The sequence below is a fragment of the Sylvia atricapilla genome, chromosome 2, assembly GCF_009819655.1.
Source record: "Sylvia atricapilla isolate bSylAtr1 chromosome 2, bSylAtr1.pri, whole genome shotgun sequence".
NCBI classification, from domain to species: domain Eukaryota; kingdom Metazoa; phylum Chordata; class Aves; order Passeriformes; family Sylviidae; genus Sylvia; species Sylvia atricapilla.
In genome coordinates this window covers 5,360,596-5,384,916 of record NC_089141.1, presented here as the reverse complement: position 1 = coordinate 5,384,916, position 24,321 = coordinate 5,360,596, and the positions used below count along the sequence as shown (strand labels likewise).

At 36.2% G+C, this 24,321-nt stretch overlaps 1 protein-coding gene across 1 annotated transcript in view; it reads right to left on the bottom strand.

Moving 5' to 3' along the window:
* ABI3BP (ABI family member 3 binding protein) overlaps positions 1-24,321 on the bottom strand; it is a 136,531-nt gene that overhangs the window by 23,728 nt on the left and 88,482 nt on the right. The window contains exons 34-48 of the mRNA XM_066340725.1: positions 22,914-22,961; positions 22,330-22,413; positions 20,053-20,127; positions 19,102-19,176; positions 17,770-17,844; positions 17,057-17,131; positions 15,379-15,453; positions 14,690-14,764; positions 14,135-14,209; positions 12,497-12,571; positions 11,944-12,018; positions 10,739-10,804; positions 10,317-10,391; positions 4,889-4,984; positions 1,724-1,834 (exon numbers count right to left, since the gene is read on the bottom strand). Coding sequence (XP_066196822.1) covers positions 1,724-1,834; positions 4,889-4,984; positions 10,317-10,391; positions 10,739-10,804; positions 11,944-12,018; positions 12,497-12,571; positions 14,135-14,209; positions 14,690-14,764; positions 15,379-15,453; positions 17,057-17,131; positions 17,770-17,844; positions 19,102-19,176; positions 20,053-20,127; positions 22,330-22,413; positions 22,914-22,961 — 1,155 coding nt within the window. The remainder of the gene's footprint in view (positions 1-1,723; positions 1,835-4,888; positions 4,985-10,316; positions 10,392-10,738; positions 10,805-11,943; positions 12,019-12,496; positions 12,572-14,134; positions 14,210-14,689; positions 14,765-15,378; positions 15,454-17,056; positions 17,132-17,769; positions 17,845-19,101; positions 19,177-20,052; positions 20,128-22,329; positions 22,414-22,913; positions 22,962-24,321) is intronic.

The window sequence follows — 24,321 nt, the reverse complement described above, 5'->3', positions numbered from 1 at the left end:
CTATGAAATGTAGTTACCTCCCCATCATATATTGTACAGAACATGGCAGCTGAAGGCAGAACTCTGGTGGGCCAAGTTAAGGACAACAAAAATCCCTACTTTCCACTTATTTCCTTAATAAATTGGAAATCTGAAAGATTCTCACTAGAGTTAAGTTTCACAAAGTTTCTGGAACTCTCATTTCCATGTGTTTTTTTTCCCATTCAGAAGACTTTTAATGTCTGCATAGAAACCTTTCCATAATATCCACTGGATGAGTTAGAAAGATGTGAGTAAGGAATTAATCACAGTGTTAATGAGGAAGAGGACAGAATTCTGACAGGGAAAATCCAAGAAGAACATTGAGGCAAATTTTTCCTGTTTGTACAGTGAAACTGTCTCTCCAGGGAACCAGAAGAAACAAAGTCACAATGTTTAAAGCTAAGCTGGATAAAACACTAGGAAACACAGAAGAAAGAAAATCCACTGTCTCCACAAGGAAGAATCAGATCATTTAACCAATTTATTCCATCTTGAAAGTCTAGGAATGTATGGTAAATGCTGACTGCCACATAACCTGGCCTCCACTGCAAGGAAAAAGGTTGAAATTTCAAAATGCTGGTAAATTAATTAGACACTTAGCGGAGAAAATTAGTATGGACCCCAATACAAGCAAAAGAAATACATCAGGTCTAAGATTGATGATGTTTTCTGTTTTCTTGGAACAACTACTAAAGGAACACTGCCCATCATTAACAAGTACAGACACAGTATTTCAGTGTTGGCTCTGCTGACAAATAAATATACAGGTTGTCTCATCCAGCTTGGAGATTCTTGCTACTCATCTGCCACACAAAATACTAAAGTATCATTTAGGTCTTTAGTACCTTAATGACACACAAAATCCCAAATGAAATAAACAAAACCCCAAAACACAACCCCCAATAGGAGATCCAGTAGAGCTGTATATTCATATATAGCTGTATATTCTTATATATAAGGACATTTATATTTCCAAGGAACTAGAGAGATCAATATGAAGAGCAAAGAAGCTGTCATGACGTTAAGCTGAAGGAGTTGATAGTTTCTGACTATATGGAATAGTGTTAGCCTCAGGATTCTTACGTAGAATCCACTGAGAAAACATCCATGTGGATACCGAATACTTGCTTTAGGATAAACTTAAAATGAAATAGGAAAGGTGAAAGTTTCTATGTCTGCTTAAACCAATATTGAGAAGCCAGAATACTTTAGAACAATAATCAAGCTAAATTCTGCACATGCAACAACTCAGCTTGTTCTACCTCCCAGTGCAGTTACTTGTCTGGGTGGCTATTAGCTCATTTTTTTGCAGCTGTTAATGGATGTACTATATATATGAGGAATTCTCTACCAAATAACCATTTAGGACTAGGCATTGAAGAACAATAGTCAACATCTCCCATCCAACATGCACACTAAATAGCAAAAAATTATATTAGTAGACATGAAATATTCTTAAGGTTGATTTCTTAAAGGATGACTTGGAGGCATGATTTTGATACAACTAGGTTAGGGGAGAAAAAGGAAACAGGGATTTTATTTTTTTTAAATACAAAAGACACATGGCCTGTGTGTTCCAAAAAAAACTAGTTTCTACAGATATCACAGATAAAAGAAATCTATGCTATAGGATTCTCCTATACCCTACTAGCCAGTATTATCTCAACACAATAAAATATTTAAGCTGAAAAGGCTGAAATACCTGGGCTCCCTGGTTTACCAGTCACGGTGTTAGGAGGCAAAGGTTTTCTTCTCATTTGTGTAGGTCTGGCAGGAGGTATGGGAGGGTGCTGAGGGCCAGGTGATGGAGTCACTGAATGACATTGCAAGACAGCACTATTAATTATTTAACCTCAAATTCCATAAATCAGAAACTCACTATAAGTTATATTCTGACTTCTCAAGCAATGTTTCATGTCTGATTTAATATCAAAAGTGGAGAGGTGAGATTAAGAGCTGATCTGAGTTGTATTCTTAGCCTTAAATTCTCTGAGAACTGCGTGCCATGAAGTTTAAACAACATTTACACTGGAAAAATGTAGCTCCTTTGGGATTTTGTACAAATGTTTCAGTGATTCACTTTCTGTGTAGTTACTCATTTTTATCAACAGTAATTTTTTGGCATTCAAATGGACACATCTTCACACAACAAACACCACCTCAATGTGCTAGGAAACATCTTCCGTATCCCACTCACAAAATTTCTGATCTCTTGTGCCTTCTGACTAGTACAACCAGCCACCCTCTGCTTGAAGCAAAAGATGTAAGAAAATGAAATTACCATTGGGAGCACTTTATTCTATGCCATTCAAAACCAAAAAACGTTACTGTCTCCTCATACACTGACATGACTAAAGACAACTGCTGTTGTAGAATTTTCTGGAGCACTCAACTTGGTTATTTCAGTCTGCTGCTCCAGTCAGTACCCATTGAATTTATCTGATAATGTCCTTTGACAGTGAGGTCTAAAAGGAAAACCTAAGCCACTTAATTCATACTTACAAATGGTTTTACTGTATTTTCCAGATAATTATGAAGGATTTTATTATGCAAAGGAAAGGCAAAGGAAAAGATTTTTGTTCCACTAGTCACCTTTGCCCTTCTTTCCTTCAGAAAATCCAGGAGATATGTGCAACACATTTATGTAACAAAAGCCTTTTTATACCTAAAAGGAGAAAATCCTCCAGAGTAATATAATTCTCAGAAGGCTGCCAATGTCAACAACTATGCAAGCTGCCTGATACTGAATTACTGGCTCCATAAGCTACCTCAGGTCCTGAGTATCAGACCTTAGTTTACCCTATAAATAGAGAGATTGTGGGCGAGAAGGGAGCAGATCTAATGACTCATTTAGGTGGGCTTTTTTTTAAAATATTACAATATACAAACAGGAATATCTCCATATCTCTCTCTTCCCTTTTCCTTTCTAGACTCTTGTAGTCACTTTTAAAATGGTTTTATTTTTTTAAAAATCCCTCAGATCAAGACAGAAAATAAGGCTCTATCCAATTTGGGAGGATGCAGTGGTTTGGAAAATACCATTTGTTGGTTTCATAATCATTCTTAATCTCCAGATGGAGATGAAAAAAAAAATATGCTTAAGGCCTGAAAAAGTACAATAAAATTTCGTATATATGTCATCATCCCCTAGATATTACTCTATGGTGGTATTCATCATTACTTTTCCTCCTGTCCATAATTAGAGAAAGGGTTGTCCAAGATATTTATGAAGTTAAAATGTGCAAGCATTGACTTGCCAGTGGTTTCTATCATATTATCTGAACAGCACAACTACAACAGTCACAGGCAAACTAAAACATCTCATTCAGTGTACTGGGTCACAATTAAATCTGCTGTACTGTACTCTGGAAAAACAAGAATTCCTACTTTTCCCTTCTGCTGCTTTCCCACAATGATTTGGCTGCTGGAACTGTTCAAGGCCAGGTTGGATGGGGCTTGGAGCAACCTGGTCTGGTGGAAGGTGTGCCTCCCAAGGCAGGTGGGGTGGAACTGTTTGATCTTTAAAGACTTTTTCTTACTCAAACCATTCTATGATTCCATGAATTTTAACATACATGCTGAAGCCTCGTGAAGAGAGCTGCAGTTATACAAGAAAACTATGAAACAGTAGGAGCTAATTTCATAACCATACCCTTTTATGACTACAGTTCAAGGTATTGGCATACCCCTCAAAGCTCTAAAAGCTTAACTTTAGACAGCAAATGTCATAAAATGAGTGAAAGTTGGTCTTAATGTCATAATGTCCTTTCAAATCGATGTGCATAAAAAAACCTTCAAGTCTCTGCAAATCACAAGCTGGATTTACTTAAGGAAACACCATTGTCTGACATTCAGTAAGAAAAAGGGCAGAGTATCATCCTTCTTTTCAGTTTACACTTTGCCTTCAGCTGCTACTAATAGTACACTACACTAGACTTAATCTTTGCAAAGGGCTGTGGTCAGCCTGAATAAACTTAAAAATTATAAAAAAAATCAGAAACTGGACATCAAAATGGGCTCTTATCTTTATAGAGGTAAATTAAGTGCAAAGGAAATTCAACAGGGACTAGGAACAAACAGCTGTTTATAAAATAGTGGTTTAAAATCCAGTAACATGTTCTCAAAGGAGAAGCTACCTAAAAAAACCTATCTGCAGCTGAGTAGTAAATCCAAGAGTAAAATAAAAAAGATTTCATTTTCAGTCAGTTTCTATGTCAGAAAAAGCCCACAGCAAAGCAAATTCCATGCTTGGTTATGCTCATGAAAAAGAAATTCTTTACACATCAGAGTATTTACCTGTTGTATGTATGTTTCAGGTAAAATATTTTGATTGTTTTGAAAATATGATTGCAAGACTTGCCAGAAGAGTAACCCTTACAAGACTTGTATTACACATGTAAAAAAACCCCTGTAACCTGATTTACTCCACATCAATAATTTCCTTCAAGCCTAATGTTCTGATTTTCCAGACAATTCCAATATTCAATGAAACTTCCTCATACAGGAGAGTACAAGTTGGTTATGATTTTACCTTAGTCAGGTTTGCTGTATGGAAACTATTAGCATGAAAAAATCAGTGCTTACTCCATTTTGCAGTTGTTAGATCATAAGGTTACAACTCTGGTGGGGAAAATTTCTACCGTATGTAGTGACTAAGCACTTGTAAGTGACTAAGTAGTGACTACAAATTATTCTTAGTTTTATCTTGTTTTAGTAGCATCCTGAAGCCATAAGAATGTGTATTGATGAGGACGATTAAGAATTATTTTTTCTTCTCAGTGGAGGTGCTTTGTGTGCAGAAAAGACAACGTTTTTATTTTTAATAGCAACTGTGAAAAATTGCTTTATCTACTTCTATTAACCTTACCAGAAATTGGTTTTTGCCAGGTGTCAACATATTGTGGAGGTTTTTTGACATCCATGTCAATTGGTCTGGCAGTAGCCTCAGGTGCATAAAGGTCATCTGTGAAAAAAAGGAAATTAAATAAATACCTAGAGTGTGGCACCAAGTCATGGAATATTTGCATATTGAATGTGTACAAAGTCCAACTGACATGATATTCAAAACTCACATGTGTGGCCCATTTATGTTTTTACTGATAACTTAGTGATATCCATTATCTTCTTATTCAGGTAAGTAGAAAGTGATCCCATTCTATAAAGTCTCATTCTATAAAGTTTCAACCATCCCTCAAGTAAAGTGTATTTGGAAACAGAAAATAATTAAGATGAAAAGGTAACAGATGAGTTAAACCAAGATTATATGTGGAAAAATGAGTAGAGAGAACGTTCTAGTTTTTCAGTGTAAAGAATAAAATGTCCATTGATTCTGGAAAAGGGCAAAATTTTCCTTCTCCCCATAGTAAGATCATTGGTCATCCTCCATATTAAATGGTTAGAGCAATTCTGAACCACATATATTCACCATATTTGGAGTGCAGGAGACAAAGTATACACAACATCCAGTTTGTATATAAGAGCAAGTCCCACTTAAAAGTTGTATAAACACATTTTTAAAAAAGTAAGTGGCAGTAAGAGATCAACACAACTCCTGGTACAGAACAACTGTTTCACATACTGGTATTTATAGACCAGCCACAATGCTAAATTAATATGCTTTCTCTACACAAATAAGTAAGTGTATTTGCTTTATACAGACTGTATAGAAGACTGTATAGAATTTATATAGACTGTATAGAATTTGCTTTATATAGACTGCTTTATATAGAAAAAACATAGTAAAGCAAGACGATGCATTGCAACTTTATCATGTCTGTGGGAAACCACTCCTGCACCCTTGCTCATAATGTAAGACAAAATCCCCTAAAATTTGTTACATTAAAAAAAAAACAACTCAATATTACTGTAATTATCAAACTGCAACCCTGTTCCAACATGATCTAATCAATTCAGCTAAAGATTTCATAGATTTATAACCGGTTCTCATTTTGTTTTGATATTTCACTAGTATTTTAATGGTGTGAAATAGATAGTCTTTCAAATCCTTTACTGTTTGACCATTCTTGTTGCAGGTTCCTTACAAATCCACAGCTTGTGCATGATAAATCATTTACTGAAGATTTAAGTGATGCGATTTGCAGTAAACTGGGAACAAGATGTAGATGACCTGGACCCTGTGTCTAAAATATCTGAATGCATCACATGGTTTTATCTAACTGCAATATGTCTTCAGGTAAGTAAAACAGTTAGTTAGATCTTCAGCTACACAAAGCACCAGAGTGATAGTCAATGTTTCATGTGGATGATGTTCCAGGAAGAAAAGGCATGAGAAGACCAGTACCAGCCTTAAAAACAATAATCTTGTACATCATGAGGTATAGTTAGAGCATGTTTAGTTCCTCAGCTCACCTTTCAGGGAACATATCAACAAAAAGTGGTAGCACATTGACTAATTCACACTAAATCACCCAAGCATATATTACAAGTCTAAATTAGTCATGCCTGCTACAGTCTCCACAGAAAAACCTATCTCTATCCTGCTCCTTAGGATCATAATGTTTTCTGAGTTAAATCAGCTGAGAATGAACCAAATAATGTAAATGTTCTGGTTGGAAGAAGTAATATTTTTCTTTTTAGAAACTTGCAGTGCTCTTCTGCCATATATAAAGTAATGAAGAAAAATTATGAAAGAGTCAGAGTTTCAAACCACAGTACTTTCATGTTGACAAAGTCTCTTATTTTGAGTATTTCAATACACTTTAAAGCTACATAGAAGTCTGTGTTTTCACAAGAGGTACCTGCACAACCAAAGTTTGCTGTATTTGTCATAGCATTTGCCTTAGTCTAGCTAATGTAATTTGCTTATTAAAAGCACTTATCACATTTTTCCAAACTTTTAACAGAATTGAGAATAGATCTATTACTCGCATATGTCTTCATACCTTCTTTTAATTCTATTTTTTTTCCTGGAAACATTCATGGGGTCTGGAACATGTTTCAACTAACCACTCTGTCTTTAATTGTAGGAATACAACTAGAAGGGTGGATAATTTTAGGGGAAATAATGGAAAAAGTGCCCTTGATAAAATAAACTGAAATACCTTTATACTTGAGTTCCTCTGGAACTTGGCTATACACACACAGTTAAAAAAATAAAAAGAAAATAGAACACAAAGTTAATGGCCATTATAATAAAAACCATGTATGCCTCCCTCTCACAAGAGAAATGGAAATTTTGGTCAAAGTTTGTTTGCTGACATTGGTCAGGAAGCTCAGTAGATAAGGAGCAGTATTTATGGTTAAGATTAAATTAAAAAACAATCCTGTAAGGTAAGTTACATAGACCAACATGAAAGGCCATCTGTTTAAAACGGTGTTCTAGAGAAAATGGCTAAGACATGGCAAAAAACTAAAAGGAATGCTAGTCATGAGGAAGCAATCCCTGACTCTTTTCCACAGTCAAGTTTACCACCTGGCACTACAGCTGGCCAGGAGACTGAAAAGCCTGCCAGGAAACCAGGCACAACCCCATGTGCTGATGCTGGAAAAAAACAAATTCCACTGCTTATCATCTGGGCCCTGCAGCCAAGCACTCTCTGCATGGAGTGAAACATCTTCACACTGAGGCCAGTGAGCCCAGTCAGGAAGAAGAAATTGGAGCACATTCAACAGCAGTGCCAGTCCAGCAAGGAATTAAAAGATCCAGCCTGCTGTCCAAACAATGGAATATCCAAGAATAAGTGATGTCATGTCTAAGGGTAAGTCCGAAAACCTACTGTTACATATACAGCATATTCCTAACTGGCCAGTTAAAAATTCTGATCGTCTTGGATCAAAAGTTCATCCAACCACAGAAAATAGTGAAAAAAGAACTTTTTTTTTTTTTTTTTTCTTTACTCAGCTGGTAAGATTTGAGCATTGTGAAAAAGGAACTTTTTTTCTTTGCTCAGCTGGTAAGATTTGAGGATCCAGGTTATAAGGTTCTTTCCTAAGATGCTTTTGCAGACTTAGGAATTGTTTTGCAATACATAATTAATTGCACATTGCTTGGGAGAGATACAGAAGATTTCTTTAACTGGTTACCTGAATTCCTTTCTGTGCAAATTTATTTTTGCGGGCACAATCAGCCTTGTGTCTCAGACCAGTGTCTGTGATATGCTTGCCTTAGAGAAAACTTGGGATTTCACTTACTGATCATCAAGAAAAGTACACCCTGAAAAGCTGTGACAAGCTGTAGTCCCCACTCAAGATGCCATAAATGTATGAAATTCATTGGTGATTTCTCTTACACTTCTCAGAAGAATGGTGCAGACTCACGAGAAGGTGTCAATGAGTTATTGTGGCAGTGGGGTTGGAGGTACAAAGAAGTGGGCAGGAGATAACAAAGGGCAGAACTTCTTTGGTACTTTGGATATCAAGTTTGACTTAAAGGACTCACTTGGCAGGACACAAAATTTAGCTAAGAGACATCTACAGGACGACCTTAGAGAAAAAAATATACTTATGTAACTTGGCAATGGAAACCACTAGTGGAAGTATCATTTTTCAGAAGAATTCTAAAAGAAGGTACTCATTTACCAGTGAGTATACACAGCATGCACAGTAAATAGTTTTGTGGTGACTTTTGACACTGTCTACCACAATGAAGCTCTAGCTCTTCCTGGCAACAGGCAGTACTATAAAGACATGGAAATAATAACAAATGGTGGGCACACCAAGAGGGCCACTTACAATACGATTGCTTAAAACAATCCTTTAGCAACTTAAATCAGCATTAAGCACAAAAAAGTCCATGCAACAGTTTACTACTATTGTGTTTATACTACTGATTTACTTAGCATGTATTCATTTTTGCTCCTGTTTTTTATAACCTGGGAGAAGAGAAAAGCTGTGTAATTGTGTGTTTGTGCATAATTTCACAATGTGATCACTCCTGGAGACCCGTGTGCACTCTCCTGTTCCAGAAATCAGACATTAGAAAGCTCACTTGTAAGGTGATTTCCAGCACAGGTGAACAACAAAACCTTTTGACCCCCAACTACTGAAATCAGGCATTTAATGCTTTCACTAGCTCTGATGTCCTGGAATTAGATGGCCTCATTTAATTTACCAGAAGGACTATGAAAGGTCAAAGAATATGCACCTCCAATGAAGGTATTCATTCCATATCTAATATAGAAATGTATGTCATACTCTGAACATGTTAAATTTAATTCAATTTAAATAAACAAGCATCTCTTCTGAGTTTTTACCATCTCTAACAACATGGTGGGCTTGTGAAAATGTACAAGAACGACTACCTGAAAACATTTTATTATCAGCAAGTGGTATTAAATTGCCAAATATACCAGACTGAAACATTACACAGGCAAAAAATGTTTAGAAGAGATGGAATATCACTCAGTCTATCCTCATCTAGCTAGCACAGAAACAGTAACAGGAGCCAGCAATAATATGGGACAATAACACTTTTAGTGAGTGGTCAGCCAAAAGTTTGCCTTGAATATGTGCATTATTCATTTATATTATTTATTATTTTAAACTTGAATTGTTGATGAAGAATCCCAAAATCATATATTTAATTAGCAAATAGCTGTATAAACCCCCCCAATTCTATTTGTATTGATGTAATAAATTAATGCTTTATGAAATAAAAAATATGGATTGATTATGAATTAGCATTGAAAATGTTATATTGATTGGATAGTAAAATCTAATACAACTGAATAAGGATAAGTGATTTTTTCCCCCAAACAGACCTGTACTTTTAATACATTGTTGTGGTTAGAGATGTTTGTTATCTGATTGTTTAAGGATATGTAAATTGAAGTTCTCACTGTCATCTGCCATCCACCAACACGGAATCCTTTGGTGCTGAGGTATCCAAGCCTTAATACTGCACAGACCAAATACTGCATGGTCTGAATGTGAGTAGGTCTGATGTGAACACACCATGTGCATGGAGAGAAACTAGCAAGATCTTGGGCTTTAGGGCTTCCCTACCAAGCCTCTTCACTTGGACTCAAACAAATGGGTGACCCTTTCCAATGAAGCATTTTCCAGTAAGTATTGTGGATCTAACATCTAGAAAACATTAGCCACACAATAATCAATCTGTAAATTTACACAGATTGAGTGCCAATATAATTTCATAATTACCCTCAGGAATTACATAACAAGATTAGTAGAACTAATTACACATGACACTCTGAGGAATTGAATTCTATAATAAAACACAATGAGATATTTTGCAGGGCTCAAGATGACTTGGGGAAGTCACATTCCAGTCTTTTATTGATAAATTTAAAAAACCCACCCCAAACCCAGAACTCTACCTGCTGTTGGCATAATCCACTTTGGCAGTCCAGGTGCTTTTGTTCTGGCTGGTGCTAGTGTGGTTTTACTAAAAGCTGTGAGAAAGTTTCAAAAGGAAAAAGAAAAAAGAAGAAAAAAGAAAGAAGTTCCATGAGAGAAATACCCAACAGACTTCTATGTGGTGTCAAGTATTCCACACTAGAGAAGAAGTAACATCATCTGCTGTGATGACACACATAGGTTTTTTTGTGGTTTGTTTTTTTTTTTTCTTTCCCCCCCTCCATTTTGGAGAGGTTTTACCACTAGACTAATTATTAATTGATTGAAAAATACCCACTTTTTCTTTTCTCCCAGCAATACTTAAAAATTCCACCCCAAAACAGATGAAATTAATTAACTATTTAATATCCTCCCCATCCCAGCTTGAATAAACAATCATTACCTGGTCTGGTCTGTGATCTATCTGTTGGCTTTGGTCTTGCAGAGGTGAGACGAGGTTTGTGAGGTGCTAAAAGAAACAAGGTCCTGTTTCAGTGCTGTGTGTAAAGGAACATGGACAGTGCAGTGCAACTTGCCAGACAAAAAGGTCCATGCACCAATGTGATACAGCAAAATGAACATATGAGAGTTCTATGAGTTCTAATCCAAAATGCATGTGGAAAATGCTAGTTTCTTTAGTGGCCAGATGACTCCATCATGCAGTCTGACCAGTTACATTCATATGTAGGTTTAGGAAAAAGATGTAAAAATATTTACAGCCAGTTACCCAACTGTATATGGATACAGAGTTAGCTCTGCAAGGTATCCATGGCCTTAAGACATTTAATTAGGTTCTGTAAAAAACAAACAAACAAACAACCTCAAAATAAAACACCAAACTGAACCCCCCAAACCAAAGACTTAGATAAAACTATGAAACATTAAAATATTGCCAGGAAAACAACTGGGAGCATTCAATGCAGAGACTGTGCAGGGCAGCTGAAGCACAGTGTCATCAGCAAGGTTGAAATCAGAAGCCCTCAGCCTTTTTTTATTGTTGCCTTTCACTTGCAAAATAATTTTGATACTGTAGATGTTATGGGATCTGTGAAAAATCACACTGGAATCCTAAAGTATAAACAGTAGCCACTGTTACCTTGTACCCAATTAGCAATGTCTGTAAATCTCTCTTTTTTAAGTAGTGCTGGCTATTTGATATTCAAGACAAATAAACGTTTTACTCATAACATTTAATCCAGGCTCTCTGAAGCATCAGAGAAAATATTTATTCTGGACAGAACACATCACTCACTTTTGACATTTAGATTAGAGAAGTTCTACAGATTTAGATTTTGTAAGGAAAAAGTTGGAACTCAGTTACATCGATGTTTGTAGTACTATATATGTATGAGTATCCAACACACAACTCTAATAGTGTTTAAAAACTTCACATAATTTTTGATACTTGAGGCAAATACTGAGAAAATTCCATTTGCAGAGTAATAAACTCAAATATTTGATAAGGGGGAAAAATGAATTTTCATATTACCTGTTTGAAATAGTTTTAAAGATAATAATGAACAGATGATTAAATGTTAAACTGTACTGATTTTACTTAAGATCTACAGACTCCCAATACAGCCACTTAAGAAAATCTTAAAAAATTACCTGTATGGAACCAAGGAATTTCAGTTGCTTGACCGATTTTGGGCCTGGGTGAAATGTGGTATGTTTCATTGGGAACTGAAAAGGGACATATTACTGCTTATCAAATGCAAATGATTTTCTTTTAAACATAAGACATCACAGGTGGAAAGGAAATTCAAACTGTCTGTGCAGATCATAAACAAAAGAGTAAATGCTAGAAATTTGTCTGAAAATCATGCTTTTATACATGAAAAAGCTTTTTGAGTCTGGGAAGATATATATCATTAGTAAGCCAGACAAAATCAGAAAAGATGATAGATCAATGCCTTTTTACATGACTCCTCAGCCTCATACCTGTAGTACTTATTTCTATAAAGAGTCACACGAAGAAGAAAAATGGCTGGAAAATTAAAACCAGCAACATTTTGTACATGCACTGGACTGTAACTAATAAATGAACATGACAAATCTATATTAAGGTATTTCTGTTGGTTGAAGTGTTGCTTTAGTCATATAGCAAAAGCAGAGAAAGTAAAGATTGATGAAAAATAAACTGATGTAATGTTCTCATTACCCAAAGTTATTTCGGACCCATCAACAACATGAACTGTTACAAGGTTAATTGATCCCAGGTGTGTTGCCCTTGGAGCTATAAAAAATAAACCATTGTTCTGTGAGAAGGGAAATGAAAGAAGTTGGATTTCATGAAGGATCTGTCTCCATTGTTTCCTAAAAACCTGTCTGCACATCTGCTAGAATAATTTTAACAGACATGAGACAGACACGTTCTGATTAGTCTGGATGAATTTTCATGCTGACAACCAGACAGCGCAACTATTCTGCTGGGCCTCCACTAACTTCACAACAGTTGCCCTAAACCCAGAGTTCTGACAGTCTTTGGTCTTTCTTATACTTGTATTAACTTACACTTCTCAAAAAAATACCACAAGGTTTTAGTGATGTGTTTATTTTTCAGATCTCATTCAAATTTGAATGAAACAATTGAAAGGTCTTTAAGTTACTGGATGAAAAGGACTGGCAGGCAGAGGCACACACTACATGGCACTTTGTCTTTCAGAAGTAAGGTTAAAATGTGGAAGCTGGAAAATAACCTATTTACCTAAGGAGCAGTGGTTAAAACATGCCATTTATATTTAAGAGTAAACTTTTGTTGACAGTTTTTCCTGCCAGCAGCTTGTTTTGCACATACACCATTACAATGATTTAAACGTCAAAAGGCAAAAAATAAGCCTCTACATTCTGTTCTCTAAAATGCTTTCCCTAAAACTAAATTTGCAGTGGTACCAAAAGATGGCACTTGTTAACCATGACATGATTGGAAATAGCTGTTATTCAACTGAGACTTAGAATCTAGCTTGCCTATTGAACAGCCTTTCAAATTAAGGTATTTAGAAAAGAAATCTTTTTCCTGGACCATTCAGTTTGATGTTCACAGTAATATATATGCACATATGGTATATATATAGATAGAATATAGTTCTTGAATGAACTCTGCTTGAAATCTTTTTGGCTATATAAAACAGACAAGGAGGAAGAAGGGAGGAGGGGGAATTACTAAGCTATTCATTAAGCTACTTGTCTAAGACTAAAATTTTATCAATTCAGAGGTTAGATGAGAGAGGAGGAAAGATCAGGAGCTGCTCTTATAGACACATAGTCTCTCCTCACCTGACTATACTATTCTCACTTTCCTCCTTAGCAATTTTTACTGAAATAGATCACCTCATGGTAAAGCTGAGATATCACCACCCTTCACTGTAATTGTGCATCCCTGAATCTCCCATGGTTACTGCAAAAATTGCTGGCATTGAAGGCACTTCTACTCTCAGCAAGTAAATATCTTGGACTGACACTCTGCAACTCAATTTTCAAAAGTACTTGAGAAATTGAATCAAATGTATTTAGAATAATAAAATTCCCCAAGATAAAAGAACTTTTTGAATGTGAGCACTTTTCGAATTCTCACAATTTTTGATGGCTACTAAACCCATCCAACAGCTTTCCATGGAAATTGATCCAATTCTTGGGCATTCACTTCGTTATAATTTATGAACAAATTCTCAGCTGAACAATGATACAAATTTCTGACCACTTATTGTGCATGCCCCATGACCGTAAAACTCAGTGACAGCAGAAACAACACTAAGGCAGTGCCACAGTAATAGTTCTGAAGTTACAAACTGTAAATTACCAGGTTTAGTTTGTGGTACTTCTGGCCCAACAGATGTTTTGGATTTGGAAGGAATGAGCAGTGTTTCTTTTGGAGCTGAAAGAAAAGGAAAAAGATTATTATTGTATTCTTCAGGAGTTAAGATCCAATGCCATATTTAGCCCACAGAAAATGCATGCCTCAAATGCCTGAAAAAAAGACAATAACAATTCCACGGCTTTCTGGAACCTGAAACAAAATGGCTAGCCAAAACACAGAAAAGCCCCAGCAGTCTGTTGTAGGATAAGTTGAGTTAGTGGCTAAAATCCTTGCTCTAAAAGAAAAATTAGGCCGCTGATTTTGGTTGGAGACCTGACAAATACAGAGTTCTGACCAGACATAAGCTGTAGTCTATTTTTGCTTTACTTGAAAAAATAGAAATGGGAATCCTCTGTGCTAAGATACATGCATGTGGCAGCAGAGCAAAGGATAGTGGAATGGTGTTATATAAATACCACATTGGAGCACGTTCTCTAGAAATTTCTCCACTGAAAAATTAGAAAGACCTTCATCTTAACTTTAAGGAAACGTATTTACCCATTGTTGCCCTTGAATAACCAGTGGTAGTAGAAGATTTTGTAATGATTGGTTGTGGAGTTGTCGGACGTATTGCTGTTAAGGAGAAAAGGTGAAAAATCTTAGAATATTTATCTGTAATCTAAACAAAGCAGCATTTGCCAAAACCTGCAAAATGCCCCAAACTAAGGAGCAGCAGAACATGTTGAAAATCAACTGCTGACAGATACAATTATCTCTCTATTAATTTCTGCTGTAGATTTATACCAAAAATGAGAAGCTACACAGCTCTCTGTAACTACTTTTAAAGCTACTTTCATTTCAGTATAGCAGAGAGTATCTGTTGCTAACCGCACAAGCACATTGTCAAGGAGTTCTATTGCATTTCAAGAGAAGATTTTTTAAAAAGTGCTCACAGAGGAGCACTCAAGATTACCAGGATGTAATCCCACAAAACTCTGAAATTTGTCAATACGCACATTGCAGTCATCATTGCTATGGGTAACAGACATAGGAAAACCATTATATATATTACACATATCTTACTATTATTTTCAGTGTTGTTTTGGTTTATTTTGCATTGATTATCTGAAGTGTAATGCATTTATTTCACCACAAAACTGTCTACGAATAATCCCATTAAGAAGCACAAAACCTGAAACTCGGGGAAAGAATGATTAACCACAAAATTAAAAGAACGACTCCATTACCAGGTCTGGTGTATGGCATTCTTGGTCTTTCAGTAGTTTTGTGTTTGGTGTGAATGAATGGCTTTTCAGCTGGAGCTGGAATATAAAACAAACAGCACCCAGAACAATGATTGGGAAAATGCACAGCTTTTCACATTCCACAAGGAACATAAATATGACCTGGTCTGGAATAAGGAAAATTATGTAAGAATAAAGCTGAAAATTGGAATTCCTGCAAAGAAAGGAAAGCAAGTCAAATGGCCACTTGCACAAGAAGACTTCTAAAAAATATATAAAAATTTGTAGCTTTGCATCAAGCAGTCTAGAATATAGCCACTAACATCATCACATGGTAATAGGAAAAAAATAGACAGTGGTAACTTGTGTCTTTCTCATCTGCCACACACGAGTATCTGAAGACAGGATTTCTTTTTCAGTGGAACATGTATGTCAAACTTGATTTCTAATAAATTAAATTCTTTTGTTCTTATGTGGGAATGATTTAATATTGTCATCTTCATACTATTCAGATAAAAAAAAATCTTGTAAGTAAATGTAGGAACCATTTACTGGAAAAGGTTATCTCAGCCCTTTTCAGTCTGTGGTCTACACCAGTGTGAGAGGTCCAAAATTACCTACCTTAGCCTGTGCAGTTTCCATCCCCCTCACTCTGAAGAACCATTTTCTACATGTGAATATTACTCAGGTAGCTCAGGTGTTTACAACAGGGCACATATTTCATAAAACTAGATGAACAGATGCTGAATGAACACTAACCTAAGTATCATTGTATACAGGGAATATATATTGAAGTAGAAACAAGTTTAAAAGCAGTTTTTAAACTGCTCTTCTTCAAAAAGAAAAGAAATCTATTTTAAAGATTATAAAATACTTATTAATATTTCATTCTCCAAAAATCACAGTTAAGGTCTGTCTCTGAAACTGGACAATGAAAGCTGATGGAAAAAAGTTTACTCAAGAAATGCGCCTGCTGCCAGATGCTGCTTGGATTTAGTGACCCTCACTTGATCCACATCTGATGATTAAGTTAAGAAGGAAGAACACTCAGGTAAGGTTTCATATATTTAAGTGAGTTTTCCCAACATGGATAACTAGAAGTAAGCAGAGAGTATGGTTTTAAGAAGTAAAGTTGGATTTAGATGGTCACATAGTTGGTCTGGAGACTTTGTTGATATATTAGAATTTTTTTCTCTGAAATTAAACCATGAGGAGTGAAGAATAAGAGTATTTCAGAAAGAAATTATCCACAATCCACATGAAGAGCAGGGGATTAACTCAGTTGGTTAGAGCATAGTGCTAGTGAAATGGTTGTGATGGGACAGTTTACTTCAGAGTTGGACCCGATGATCCTCGTGGGTCCCTTCCAACTCAGAATATTCTGTGATTCTGTGAGGAATCACTATCTACTCCTTAAATAAAGTCCCCTTTTACTGGAAAGTAGATAACATCTGGAGGAATTGCATCATCCTAACTGGAAAGGCTAAAAGATGAGGAAAAGAATCTTTGAAAGTAAAAGACCTCATGCATTATTACCCTTATAAAGACCAAAGAGCAGGTAAGTACCTACGAGTAGAGCAAAATTTCATTAGCTTTTAATAAAATATAATGAGCTCTCTCTAAGATGATATTCTCTAAAAAAACTGGGAAATAGAATAATTATTTATGAAATAACAGTTACCAAATGTTGCCTTTGTTCTTTCAGGAATATGAGGAACCATAGTAGTATCTCGTTCATCAAAGGTTGGAAGAATCTCTGTAGGAAAAAAGTCAATAAATTATTTGAATAATAAAAGGAATCTCCCTTCCCTCCTTTTTCCTAAAAATCTTTTCATCACTATACAAAAGGAAAGGAATATTTTAAAACAGCAATGGGCAATTACCCTTAGAAATTTATGGTTAGGAAACAACAGTAAAAAACTTCTGGTGAAATCACTGATTATATTACATAGGTCAGTTGGCTTTATGATGGGAAGCCACCTAAGCAAAATGTAGTTGAAGGGAATAAGGGAATCCTCACCCTAATCTGGGTGAAAATGCATTTATAAAGAAAAAGCAACACAACAGTGTTAGGAGGTTTCTCTCATTAGAGCTTCAAAAACATGGTGCAAAGTATTGAAGTGTGTTGCTCAGATAGAAACTGCAAATAACTTTTTATCCTTGATTAAAACATACAAGTTGATACTATTTCTTCTGTTAATAACTGCATAAGATACAAAAACTCTTGATCTGTTGATGTTTCCATCAGATTTAATTGCATCCCTGCAGAGGTTTCTTAACCTAAAACAATAACCAGGTAACAGCAGATGCACTGATGACTATTCCCCCCACTGCCACCCCAAAAGCAATTGTTCAATTATCCACTGCAGCATCACAAAAGACCAGATCATTTACCAGGCCTCCTGTATGGAGCATCCGGGATGGGAGTTGCTCTAGGTTTATAAGGAATATGTTGTGGTTCTTTAAGAGCTGAAAGAAAAGATTTGTTTTAAGGGTTTATACTTTGCCAAAATTAGGTTTGTTGCACAGGCATTGCATGTCTCATGCTTGCAAAGGAAAACAATCCCTGCGTGACAGCCTGAAAAACTGAGTGTCAGATACATACAGGAATTCAAAAGTAAACAAAATCCTGAATGAAAACATGGGTGGAAAATCATTCAGGTAAGAGAAATCTGGACTCTACCAACAAAACCTGAAAGAATACAGACAACTGCAGGGAATATATTTCTGTCTGTATTTCAGAACCCATAACTGCAATACATGTGGTGTGCTGGTCTCCTCCAAGCGTCAGAGGAATGAGACCTGTGACAGGGAAAGAAATTTTCTGTGAAGACAACAAACCAGCTAGGAGTCTTTCAATACCTGCAACAGAGTAGAATGTAGTTCAATTAGTAGAAAAGAAAACAAAAACCACGAATAGATTATGTGAAAACAGACTAATGATATATAATAAGCATTGGCCCAAGGAGTAGTGAAAAAATAATAATGACCATCTCAAGGTAACAAATTTACCTGCTACTGTCTTTTGTTGTTCAACTGTAAATGTACTAACTGCCAAAACTTCATAAAAACAATAAGATATATACAGAGTTAGTGGTGAGTATAAGTTAGTGATAAAAATACTCCCTTTAATATGACTGGTTTGTTTTTAATTTGGAATACATTCTCTCTCTCTCTTTTTTTTTTTTTTTCCTTTTTCAATTGGTGAATATACACTCAAAATTATGCTCAATGGACACTCTCAGAACCGTTAGAAGTTTACAGGTTTGGCAGGTCATTAGTATGCAAATCCCTATTATTTTAAGGGTAAAATTCCATTCCCAGGTCCCACAAACCTGTGAGCAGTTTCAGTAAGAGATATCTGGAGTCATACATGAAGGCCCTCAAATAGGTTTTTTCTCTAAGCACCTTTTGACAGGCACAAAAGACATGCAATTTATTCCAAATTCTCATGATATTTGTATGTTGTCTACCCTGCTGTACAGATTACTCATCAGGGATAGATGTCATGTTGAAAACAAGTCATGTTGAAAAGCAGAGCCAACTACTAAATTCAGATGTTAAAACAATAAATCAGTTCTATTTTCCTTCAAACACCTATTTAAAGATCATCAGAAAAGGTATTTGTAATATGAAGGGATGTTGATTAACACTTGATTCACTGAGGAAGGACAACCCAAAAGAACCTCTGGATCTTCAAGCAGAACAGAACAACAATATATGTACCAGGTTTTTTGTGTGGTACATCTGGACTTGGTGATGCCCTGGGCTTGGAAGGAACTCGTTGACTTTCTTTTGGACCTGTGGAAATGAGCAAAGTTTTGAATTTGTTATTAAGGATGATGATTCTTGGACCTGTGAATATGTGTAAATTTTTGAACACATTTGTTGAGGATGATGATTTAACATCTGTCTCTCGATTTTTCTGATGAATCAGAAGATTCATTTTCTGCTAAGAATTTTTTTAGGGATTATTTCTGTCACTTGAAAATAATCCCAAAGACATCTCTTGTTAGTGCAACCAATACAATGCCAGTGCAGAGACTGAAGACAAAGTGACTTTTACAGTGCAATGTCAGATGAACTCTCCACTCCCAACAGCAATAACAAACAGAGCTTTCTGCAGAGTAAACTGCTCTAGTTCTAACACTTCCTAATTTTGCTTCTAAAGTGTTTTATATTCCAAAAATCTGCTACTCATTTAAATCAAATCTGCATTAAAAAAAAAAAAAAAAGAAAAAAAATCCTCAAAAAGCAAAGCAGTAAAAGCAGAAGAAGTGTGGAAATTTACCACTAATTTTCAAATGGACAGAACTATTTCCAAAGTTTTGGGAACACAAAAGTACCGTAATTTTACACTTTTAAAGGAGTGTAAAATTCAATTCAAAAATACAAATATTTCTGTCACACTCTAACGAAATCAAGATGCAGATTTTCCTGTGTGCAAGGGCTCAAGAGGGGTGTTAACCCACACATATCCATTGTGTGTCATTGACAGGTATAAATATCCTGCTCATTATCTTGTTCCATGACAGATGTGTAACAAAATTTGATTGTGACAGCAGAGCACAGCCTATTCAATATTCACTCTGTATCTTCTGAGAGCTCAACTGTTCTGAAAATTTTCAAAGTGATGAAACTTTCATGCACTAAAGGGCAAAATATTGGTAAGCTTACTTGCTCTAGTTGGAGGAACACGTGGAGTGGGTGATGTTTTAGGTCTGGAGGGCCTGTGATATATATCTTTAGAAGCTGAAAGAAAGAAACTGGGTGTAAGCATTATTAAAGTAATGAGTAGCTTCGAATATAAATAAACTGCTCTGTAATGGGCGTTGTCCTGGAATGATTCACAATATCAAATTCAAGTGACAAAAATGCCTTAGTGAAATGGATCTGCCTCAAGCAATCACATGACCCAGGATCAACGAAGTGATTGTGCTCTGACAGTGAAACCGAGGATCAAGTGAACAGAATTATTTTTCAGTCCTCTATGAAGGACTGAATTTCATTTTATAAAACTGGAGGGGAAGGGAAGCAGAGAAAGAAAGCTTTCAGGATGCAGCTCTGCCCACCCAAGCCACACAACCACCTGCAATGGCACTACCTCCACAGGATGACTGAGAACATATAATTAGGATCATGTTCTGGTCTGCCCTCTGCTTCTTACCATTAAATGTTAAAGGAAATTCTCCTGTCTTATGTGCATAACAACTTGATAGGAACAAGGATTCTCTTCTACTGCTTCATAGAAAATAAGAAGAGACTGAGAACCTTGACTGTTAAATTTTTAAGGAACATGAAAAGAAAGATGACAAATTTTTTCTGCTTTTGATGATTTGTGCTGAAGAAGAAAGACAATGTGACCATTCAAACAAGAAATCATCATTACCTATTGTTGCCTTTGATTTCTCAGTTCTGAACCTAATTGTTTCCAGAACTGTGTTAGCTTAATAAAACAACAAAACCGAAGTATTACCCAGATCAATCAAAATGTTACAATCGCTGTCTCCACAATAATCATAAAAACCCTTCTAGGGCTGATGACAGATAGTCACTCCTCCCTGAAACTCAGCACTGAATATTATGTTCCTCAGAATTTCCTGCAGTTCAAGGTAACAGCTCTAATACAGAACAGATCCCAAATATAAATCCAAAGCTTTTGAAAAAGCCACAGAGAGACTGTGGGTCGTTTTTTCCACCTACAGCTTTGTACACTTTCCTCACTTATTTCAAGTTTTTGTTTCAAGCAATAGGTGCAGGCTTACTGGGGAGAAAAGGAACCTGAGCTGTTGTCTCTCTGCCCATCTCTTCACCAACACCCTCTAACACTCCAAGTACCTTGGATAGCCCATACTGGGTCTGGCTGGGATGGAGACTATTGTCTTCATAGCAGCCCCTGTGGTATTCTGTTTTGGATTAATGAGCAAGGAAGTGTTGATAAAATACCAATGTTTTAGTTATTGCTGAATTTGGCTTGTTACAGCATCCAGGAGTTCTTTGTTCTCCACTCTGCCCCCAGGCAAGAGGGCTGGCCAGGGTTGGGCAGGATGCTCAGAGAGGACACAGCCAGGACAGCAGAACCACCCTGGCCAGAGGGATATTCCACCTCAAATAGAGTCATGCTTGGCAACTAAACTTTCCAATGCACCCACTGCTCCCAGACTGGCACTGGTCTGCCTGTGGGATGTGGTGTGAGGTTGCTTGGTACCACCTGCTTTTTCCCCCCTTCTTTTTATGTTTTCTTATGAAACTGTCTTCATCTTGAACTACGACTTTATTTTTTCCTCCTTGCTTCTGCTCTTCTGATTCTCTACCCAAGAACACTGTGGAGAGTTCTTGGAGAATGAGCAAGAGGTTAGTGTGTGCTTAGCTTCTGGCCAGGGTCAACCCACTACAGTACTTCACATCATGCAAGTGTGAGTTGTATAATTTACTTTCTCCCTCCTTAATTCTCCTCAGGTTGTATATGGGTATAAAAACCCATTTAGACACAATTACAGGAAGTATTACACCTCCTTAAATCTCTGAACATTACAAGGGCTCTGGAAAAGTGAACCAACAAATACGAATAAAATCTTGTGCCTGGAAAAGAAGAAACAAGCACAACAATTTGAGAAATCAGAGCAGAATCCTTCCTCTTTGCAATGACACCTCTCATTTCCACCTTCACTGTGCCAGAACACAAGCAAGTTCACACAGAAAATGCTTATTTTCACTGAGAATTGTACAGAAAACACCCATTGCTGCAGTGACTTGCAATTTAATAAAGAACTGAAGATATTTTCAACTTACCATATTGCTTATAAATTCAATATGTCACTGGATTTTATCCCTCAGGGAATGTTCCAAAACACATGCTCAAGGAACACATATAAATTTGAAGCTCCACTGATCAAAGTAGAATCCATAACATACACGTGTCAGCATGAAAAGGTAAAGAAAAAATGAATTTACCAGGTCTTGTTCTTGGCACCTCTGGGCTTGGTGATGTTCTAGGTCTGGAAGGTTTGGAAGGAACACGTTGTGGTTCTCTAGGAACTGGGGAGAAAAATATTTTTTTTTTGAGAACTGATACTGACAGAAATCATAACATTAAAGAAGAACACATGCCTTTGGGATGCTTTGGAATCACAAAAACTTGAGTAATGGAGAAAAATGAGCACTTGGTATGTTACAAACCCCAGTGCTGGTGGAAAACCTCTGTAACAGGACAATACCAAGCAAGGCCAGTAGAGTTTGGACAGTAAAAAAGGTGAAGCAGCACATGATAGAAATGGAGTACAGAAACAAGAAGTCAAGGGTGGGTTGTGGTGCTTCCATCCACTTTGCAGAACACATTTGTGTGAGAAAAAACCAGAAAAAGATGATTATGAATTGTTAGTGAAAAAAAAAATCACCAAAACCCCCTTACAGAATGAAGTTTAATAGTAAAAAATTATGAGAGTGGAGTGCAGTGAAGAAGTGCTTGTGATGCTTAGTGAGAAAAAAGCTGAATGTGATGGTCCCCAGGGGATTTACCCTACAGGAAAAACTGTTACCTATTGTTGGTTTGAGCTGATCAGTTCTAAGTGTTATAGATTCCAGGACTGTATCAGAAACAAAACAGAAAAGATGTTTTAAAAGTTGAAAATTTACTATTAGCAGTATTTTCTGAATCATATATTTTGTATACTGCCTCATACAGAAACAGTTGTATTAAAAGAAATATCTGAGGAAGCAGTGTCATCTTCAACATAGTGTGAGCTTTGTTCCCTCACAGACTTCAATGAAATATCCAAATATTATCATTCTGTTATTCAGAAAATGGATTTTTAGGGACAAGAATCTCTTCCTTTGGTGATGTGTTTCAAAGGCACTCCATATACACAATTGGAATCAGACAGTACTTGCTTGTGTACTGAACACTAATATTAAAGAGCATTATATGGTGTATTGGAACAGTCATATAACTCAGCCCTAGTCTAAAATAAAACTGGGTGGTTTAGGGCCATGAGGATGTGAAATTGATGTGTTTCTTCTGTATGGATTACAATTTAAAAAAGAGAAGAAATGTCTTTGGATTGTTTAAGACAATTACAAGAGAAGTGGATGATGCTGTAGAAAACCTTCTGTGTGTAACAAATTCTTGAAGAAACAGTAAGTTGTGTTTTTTTGTTTCATGTTTGTTTCTTTGTTTTAAACACAGATCAATACAAGCTCATAACATTTGTGTGACAAAGCCATAAGCCATTTCTGAGGAGGCCAGACTAACATAATAATGAAAAAGAGCCACCAAGGTGAAAACTGAGCGTACTTAAGGTGTAATTTGGAAACAGTGTTTTATAATCAGATGCCATGGTTAAAAAACTATGAGAAGACAAGTATTTTGACTGTTTGCTACATGAGGAAATCACATCTAATGGATAACATCAGATTTCAAAATATTGCTCTGTCTACCCTCTAAAGGTCTTCAATAAAGTGTTTATCCTTACATTTTTCACATTTACCAAAGGATAACATATATTCGAGACCCTTGCAATTTTCTGTTGATATTACCAACTTAAGAGCATGAGACAGAAAGTAATTTTTTCTGCCTACCACTGTATTCAACTGCTTTCACATTTATTGACATAAAAATCCAGTATTTTGGAATACAATGTAAAGGATTGTTAATGCCAATAAATATTTATAAGCAAATGCTAAGTATGCATGTATAACTGGGCAATTTACTCCCTCATGCAGCAAATAATAATGACATGACATTAATTAATTGTGCCTTAGAAGGGAAACAGATTTGTTCTAACACTGCAAAGCAACACTGGAAAGAATTATACCCCCCAAGTAGCCTCAGTACACACTTAAATTGCTTGGTGTTTGCTTTAATTAGCAAGGTTAATCTGAGGGTAACAACACTACTCTCATCCTGCTGCCCTGAAGTAGCAGAGATTTATTCTTTTGCTCTGTGAA